Source organism: Cryptomeria japonica, chromosome 1, assembly GCF_030272615.1.
Source record: "Cryptomeria japonica chromosome 1, Sugi_1.0, whole genome shotgun sequence".
In the NCBI taxonomy this organism is placed as follows: Eukaryota; Viridiplantae; Streptophyta; class Pinopsida; order Cupressales; family Cupressaceae; genus Cryptomeria; species Cryptomeria japonica.
The window spans coordinates 537739780-537748197 of NC_081405.1; the positions used below are offsets into that span (position 1 = coordinate 537739780).

At 31.0% G+C, this 8418-nt stretch overlaps 1 protein-coding gene across 1 annotated transcript; it reads right to left on the minus strand.

The window, feature by feature from the left end:
* Positions 1–3121: 3121 nt before the first annotated feature.
* On the minus strand, positions 3122–5608 carry LOC131044923 (1-Cys peroxiredoxin A). The gene is made up of 3 exons (XM_057978403.2): positions 5243–5608; positions 3724–4019; positions 3122–3550 (listed from the first exon to the last, which is right to left on the minus strand). Exons 1-3 carry the CDS (start codon positions 5358–5360, stop codon positions 3305–3307), a joined length of 660 nt encoding a protein of 219 aa, XP_057834386.2. The 5' UTR covers positions 5361–5608; the 3' UTR covers positions 3122–3304.
* Positions 5609–8418: the final 2810 nt, after the last annotated feature.

Genomic DNA, 8418 nt, shown 5'->3' on the forward strand with positions numbered 1-8418 from the left:
TAAAGATGTCCCATGCTGGATGATGGCACCAATCAATGTTGTGGCTATTTGAAGAGTCTTTAGCTCCATCAACTCTTTCAACTCTACTGGGACAACCTGATGCACCTTGGGTTTGGGTGCCAGGGGGTGGCGACTCTCCGGGGCTACTCGCCTACGGGCTCCAGGTCTATCTTGGGTAGAGCCACCACCTCTACCATGTAACTCTCTCATGTCAAAATAGTTTGGCCGCACATTGAGGACAAACTCATAGTATACTTTTCTTAAAAATTACAATGACACCTCATAATTATTACAAGGTGGATCATCAAAGACCATCCACCACCTTTGCCAAAAAAGATTCTTCATCTGCACATTGGTACACCTGGATAACCTCTTTGCATTAAGGGGTAACGACTCACCAGTTTTAGGATCAACAAAAACGACACATATTTGTTGTTTACTAATATTTTTATTTTTCACTCCCTCGTATGATAACCCACTAGCATAGTATTGACGACACATATACCTATAGTTTCCCCATTTTGTAATTTGTGTGGAAACGACTGTGGCACCACTAGCTAATGTTTCTAAGCTAGTGACGAGGGATTTATGATGCTCAAGCTTAGATGTTTTCAATTTATTAATCAGTCTATTTATTTAGACGTGTTTTGCCCTAACTGATTAATCAATTGCTTTTGTGTATCAGGTGTACGATCAAAAGAAGGAGCTGGAGGTGTATCTTGTGGGGTTTTGTTCGGGGTTTTCAAGAGGTGCATCTTGTTGTTGTTGTTGTGGATTATTAGAATTTGGTTTTTGAAACAAAAAATAAAAAAAACCTAATCAAAATAAACGAAATTAAATTCAAAACGTAAAAAATTGAATAAACGAGAAAGAAAAAGAAAAATTAAGCAAAACTAACCTTGATCCATAGCGTTTGGTGGAGAAAAGTGGGAGCCCGTTCACGGTTGTGTGGGAAAAATGAAGAAAAAAAAGGTTGTGGTCGTGGGGAAAATAAGACCTAGTCGATTTAAAAAAAAACTTTTATTGATAGATTGTACCACAAGCGATTTTTAGGACTAAAAATCGCGTATTCGGTCACTTTCCTAAAGCACCACGTACGTGGTATCTAGGTTCGAAGACAACGAACCTAAGTGCGTACACAGTTCAAATTTTAATACCGCATACGTGTTGCTTGTTTTTTCATGTTTTTTTTAGGTGGTGTCCACTTTTCTGACCACCATCTTTGTGCACATACATCTTAATAGTAAATTTAATTTAAATCAGATTGAATCTAGTTACATTTAGATTGCAACAATGTGACTTACATTTATATTGAATCTAGTTTGATACACTTAGTTTAGATTGAATCTAGTTTGATAGAATCTTTAATCAAATTTGTTTCATGTTTATTTAGATAGTTACATTTAGATTGAAACAATGTGACTTACATTTAGATTGAATCTAGTTTGATACACTTAGTTTAGATTGAATCTAATTTGATAGAATCTTTAATCAAATTTGTTTCATGTTTTTTTAGGTGATGTCCACTTTTCTGACCACCATCTTTATGCACATACATCCTAATAGTAAATTTAATTTAAATCAGATTGAATTTAGATTGAATCTAGTTACATCTAGATAGTTAAACCGTGTAACTTACATTTATTTATATTGAATTAGATTGAATCTAGTTTGAGAGAATCTTTAATCAAATTTGAATCGAGTATTTCATCCAAAATTGCACCTTTAAACAGTGTAACTTACATTTATTTATATTGAATTAGATTGAATCTAGTTTGAGAGAATCTTTAATCAAATTTGAATCGAGTAGTTCATCCAAAATTGCACCTTTAATCAAATTTGAATCGAGTAGTTCATCCAAAATTGGACACCTTTAATCTGAATCACAAATCAAATTTGAATCCGCATTCTCACTTTTAAATCTGATTACTATCCCTTCAAATCTGAATCATAAATCAAATTTGAATCCACATTCTCACTTTTAAATCTGATTACTATCCCTAGTTCCCGAGTTCATCCAAAATCCCACTATCCCTAGATCACAAATCTCATTTGAATCAAACTTCCAACACTTTAATTTAATCTAAATCTAATTACAATTCCTAGATTACTAGTTCATCTAAATCTAATTTGAACCTCACTAGTTACTATTCAAATCTACTCGGAATCTCATTAGTTACTATCCAAATCTAATCACTTTTATACTATTTTATAGTAAATATAATTTGAATCTAATAATTCTACACCTTTTTAGTTCATCCAAAATCTAAATCTAATCTGAATATAATTAATTTAATCTAATCAGAAATGATTTTGAATGAAACTACTTCCTTCCGAGCTATAGACCATCTCAAAGTTTAAATTCAACTTTCTACTATTCCCAGATCAAATTTGTCTATTTCATCCTAAATTTAATTATTTCAATATAATTAGATAAACTCTTTTTAAGCTCATCCGGATCTAATCTAATCTAATTTCACACTTTAGTTCATCCAAATCTACCATATCTAATTTGATAGATTCCTAGTCTAATTTGATAGATTCAAATTTCTACTATGATTTACCCCATTTGTTTTTTATTTCACATATTTTCTCCGACTCCTAGAAATAAAAAATCTAGATCCCCCTACATTATTCCTAATAAACAATCACTAATTTAATTTTATCTCAAAAGTAAAAATATTAACTAATTCATATATTTTCTATGATTCCTAAGAATAAAAAATCTAATAAATCCCCCTATATTAACTATTTCATATATTTTCTATGATTCCCAAGAATCAAAATCTACTGAAGAATTTAATTATGTCTCAAATTAGTATTAATCATTAACTAAGCAGTTCATTCAAATTTGAATCCAATTTCACACTTAAACCTGAATACAATCCCTGAAACCCTAGTTCATCCAAAATATGGTGCTCATGTATTTTTTATACCCATTTCAATATATCATAAAAAGTCAAATTTTAATTCACTCAAAAGGATTTTTATACCCATTTCAATATATCATAAAAAGTCAAATTTTAATTCATTCAAGGATTGAAAAAACTTTGATCAATTTAGACAAAAATAACAGGTTTTAGCCAAACTTAAGGATTCCCATGGCTCTGAAAAGGCAAAGTTTGATGAGAAAGCCAAAATCTTATAAAAATGTATGAGAAAGACAATCTTACATAAATCCAATTTATTCACACACGAACTGAGCTACGCCATATAAATAAAATCACTGCTCAGAACTTCACAAAACCAATTCTAAGAAAGAAAGCATTATAGATCCCATCTCAAAACAAATTTATGACAGTTTTTAGACTTTTGTCATACGAATATATTTTTTCCCAGATGGAAGGCTGATTGTCTCAAACCCCTGTGGGTACAATTTCTTGGCTTCCTCATCATTTACGGATGGTGGTATTATCACCCTCTCTCCCGGTTTCCAGTTAGCAGGTGTACAGACCCTGTATTTTGCTGCCAACTGAAGTGAATCCACCACCCTCAACACTTCATCAAAGTTTCTCCCAGTTGTTCCAGGGTACAAAAAGCTCAACTTCAACTGTATACAAATAAGCAAATAGATTCAACTTCAACTGTTATACAGCCAACAGCCTATTTTATAGGGCTACAAAAAACCCAAAAACAAATAAGCAAATAGATTCACCTCAAGTAAAAGAGCCTATTTTATGCACCTGCAAAAAACCCAAAAACAAAATCTGATTGCATATATACCTTCTTGTCAGGGCCAATAATATGCAGGGCTCTGGATGCCAATGGCTTTCCAATCTCATCTTTCTCATCTGGGTCCAACATATTAAGCTTCGCCATAATCTCTGATTTGGGATCAGCCAATATTGGGTATGTAACCTTACATCCAGGGGTACATGCTTCCACATCAGGTAGCCATGCTCTGTGTGAATCCACTTCATCAGAGGACAAGCCCAAAAGCTTCACTCCACGCTTCTCAAACTCACCAATGTAATTGGCAATCCTTCCCAGCTCAGTAGTACAGACTGGTGTAAAATCAGCTGACCCAAAACAAAAATGAAGGCGTAAGTTAAACAAAACCATAGAAACAGAATGAAAACTACAATTCTTCCAAACAGAATGAAAACTACAATCCTTCCAAGTTTGGTAGTACAGAATGATGTAAAATCAGCTGACCCAAAATAAGAATGAAGGCACAAGTTAAACAAAAACATGGAAACAGAATGAAAATTAAAATCCTTCTAAACTTGGGTATTACAGGCTGGTCTGAAATCAGTTGACTCAAAACAAGAATGAAGGCATAAGTTAAACAAAAATATAGAAACGTAATGAAAACTACAATCCTTCCAAGCTTGGTGGTACAGACTGGTGTTAATTAAAACTGACCCAAAACAAGAATGAAGGCATAAATTAAAAACAAAATAAAAAATCAGCTGGCTCAAAACAGGAATGAAGGCATAAGTTAAAACAAAAACATAGAAAATCAGCTGACCCAAAACAAAAATGAAGGCATAAATTAGACAAAAACATAGAAACAGAATGATAATTACAATCCTTCCCAGCTCTGTAGTACAGCATGGTGTAAAATCGACTGACCCAAAACAAGCATAAGTTAGACAAAAACATATAAATAACTACAATCCTTCCCAGCCTGGTGTAAAATCGGCTGACCCAAAACAAGAATGAAAGCATAAGTTAGACAAAAACATAAAAACAGAATGACAACTACAGTCCTTCCAAGCTTGGAAGTACAGACTGGTGTAAAATCAGCTGGTGTAAAATCGGCTGACCCAAAACAAGAATGAAGAAATTAAGCATAAGTTAGACAAAAACATAGAAACAGTATGATAGCTACAATCCTTCCAAGCTTAGAAGAACAGACTGGTGTAAAATCAGCTGATTTTACAAAACATAAGTTAGACAAAAACATAGAAACAGAATGATAACTACAATCCTTCTAAGCTTGGAAGGAAGGACTGGTGTAAAATCAGCTGATCCAAAACAAGAATGAAAGCATGAGTTAAACAAAAACATAGAAACAGTATAATCCTTCCCACTGTAGTACAGACTGTTGTAAAATCAGCTGACCCAAAACAAGAATGAAAGTATAAGAAAAATAAAAAATAAAAAAAAATTGACATTTTGAAGAGTTTATAGAACTGATCAGGGTGTGAGAAGATAGTGTCCCAGCTGTGGTGTAAATTCATAGGTTAAACAAAAACATAGAAACAAAATGACATTTTGAAGAGTTTTGAGAACTGACCAGGGTGTGAGAAGATAATGGCCCAGCTGTCCCCTATGTAGTCATAGAGCTTAATATGCCCATGAGTGGAGTCTGCCTGCACATTAGGAATTGTGTCTCCCAAGGAAAGTCCAGGCATTTTTCCTTCTCACTTAGAAAAATTACAGTCTACTTCTTCAAGATCAGAGATTTATACCCAAACTTTGGTGGATATGGTGTAAGAAAATGGCGTAATATATAGTAGTTAAGGGGTTGATGACCAGTTGGAGTTGTGTGCCACGGGCATGGGTGCAACGTGGCACAGAGCAGGTGAGCATGTTGCAGAGTTTGCAATTCACACGTTTGCCCCCATACTCAATCAAGGGTGGATTCCACTCAATCACTGAATCCACACCTTACATTCTACAGTTTTTGATCTTATACTTTGAGCTCCTTTAGTGAAGGCCAAAAATAAAATATCTTGTATAGATTTTTGCGGCCTTTAGTCAGCGAGTGCATGAATCATGCATAGTTGTGGCTTGCTGTCATAAATTTTTTCTAGATTACTGATTGCATTCGTTGTTATAAAATTGAAGCATCTTTAAAGGCCTTTTCTCACCTACAAAGTTGTGATGGTGAAATTTGCATACCTCTTCATATTCACATTTACCTTTGGCTTAATTTTTAATATATATGTATATATATAAATAAAATAGTGATTAAAGATTAAGAGTAAATTAAAAAAAAATTAATTTGAAAAAAAATAATTACTATATCAATAGATTCTTTTTATTTTAAATATATTTATTGTGAAATAATAGAAAAATAAATAATTGTTTAAAAATAATAATATTATTTATATTATGATAATTTTATTAATTGTATAATATATTGATTAATTTAAATTTAATTTAATATTAATCAATATAATATCATTTTTTGAATGTCAAGAAATAAACTCACTTTCTACATATTAGTAATTTTTCATCTAACAGTAAATGCATTTTTATAACAGTTGTGAGTATCAAAGATGTAGTAAATATTGAATGTATATTATAAACATTTTTATTATTCTATTGTAAGTATGTTTTTAATAATTCTTTAATCATAAATTAAAAATTTATATCAAAATGTGAAATACAAACTTATACAATTAAACATGTTTTATATTATATATATTTATACAATTAATTATATAAAATAGAAAATAGAAAATATATATTAAAGGTAATTGATATACAATTTCTATTACATAAAATATATAAAATCGAATACATATTATAAATATACAATTCTATCATATTATTTTATTTTTAAAATATGTTTAAATTTTAATAGTATATAGAATATAATTAATCGTAATATATTTTTATAATTAAATAATAAATCAATATAAGTATTAAATATCTAATATATTTATTATTTCTCTCACTCTACGTCAAAACATGGATAACTTTGAAAAAAAATCAAACCCATGTTGTTGATAGACTAGAACCCACCCCACATTCTTAATATTTGTAAACATGGACCAATGTTGAATGCAATAAACAATCAATAACCTATAATTTACGTCAAGTTCTTTAGATTTCTAAGTATTGATCACAATCAAATGTAGCCCAGAATTGGTAGGTGATAGTTAACTTAACATAAAATTTGTAATTGTCGATCACAATCGAATATTAAAGGTTTGTTGACATGGAACATGGTCAAATATAACTCGCCATCAATACCACACAACTTTTATCACTCTCACAACTTTTTAAACACATATTACATGTAATTTGGTAACATATATTATGCTCCATGTCTTAAAATTTGTAAGTGTAGATCATATGATAAAATGTACATCATAATTGATACAGTACAACTTGACATACATAAATAAGATTTGCAATCATGTCTCACAATTAAATGTAACCTATAATCGGTATCAAAACTTACCCACATTCTCAAAATTTGAAAACCTAGGTCACATGTGAATTGGTCCCATACAATATGCTCACATTCTTCAAACTTACATCTCTTCCATCTTAATGTATCACTTCCCTATTTAACTCTCTCTCTCCTTCTCCATATCCATCCCCATCCGTATCTATATCTTCCTCTCTATTTGTGTCCCCTATTTCTATCTTCTAACCCCTCTCTCTCTTGTTCTTCCCCTTTAACTCTCCCTCTCTCTTTTTTCCTCTCTCCCCATTATAAATACAACTTGATCATATTGGTAATGGAGCCTATTTATCTTCTTGATTCAAGGGTTTTGTTTTGATAATGTTTGATCCTTGTAAGTGGATGAGTAATTGATTTGAAGTTATCACTTCTCCATTGAGAACTTTCTTGCACAAACTACATCATTTGCTAAATACCCTACCAATTGATTTCTTTTATAGCACAAATGCATGCAAAAAAATAAAACAAAATCATTCGTAATTGATATTCCATACCTCTTTGGCGTACCCATTGCACACCAAATTGCGATTCCTTGTTTTATATAAAGTTGGATTCATTTTGTTATATGATTATTCTTATTTATGTATTTCTTTATATTTTACTTTATTTTATTAATATTTGTATGCATTCTTATTTATTAAATCAAAATTTATAGTTACTTTTATATATACTTATCTTTTATTTTACTTGTACGTACAATCTAATATATTCATCTTAGTTATCTACTTGTTATGTCTAACCATGCATTTTTCCTAAAAAAATTCACTTGTATCTTCAATCCAATACCTTTATATCCCAAGTCATTATCCCGGAACCTCTAATTATAGATTTGACCCTTAAAATTTTTAATATTCAAATTCAAATTCCAATGTTCTTTCCTATTTTTAGTAGTCAGTATAGATCTAGACTAAATAAATGCTTAAATGATTTATTATTATATTCTTGTATTTAAATACATTGAATTGGATTAATTTATTATCCTATTTCAAGGAACACTTTAGTTGATACACTAAAACAAATATAGATCTATAATTTCATCTTAGAACATTTGCATGACTAAGAGTTGTTGTCGATCACTTACTAAAACTTTTTAGATGTTGACCTAGGAGAACACTTCCCCTAGTGACATGACAATTCTCCAAAAGTATTCTAATATATTGCTAATCTCAACTAGTAGAGGAAGCAAAAACAAACTAGGTGTGGCATCAAGGATTGTTGTTGACAATGTAATGTGTTTGAAATCTCACAACTTCACTAATACATGTTCACAA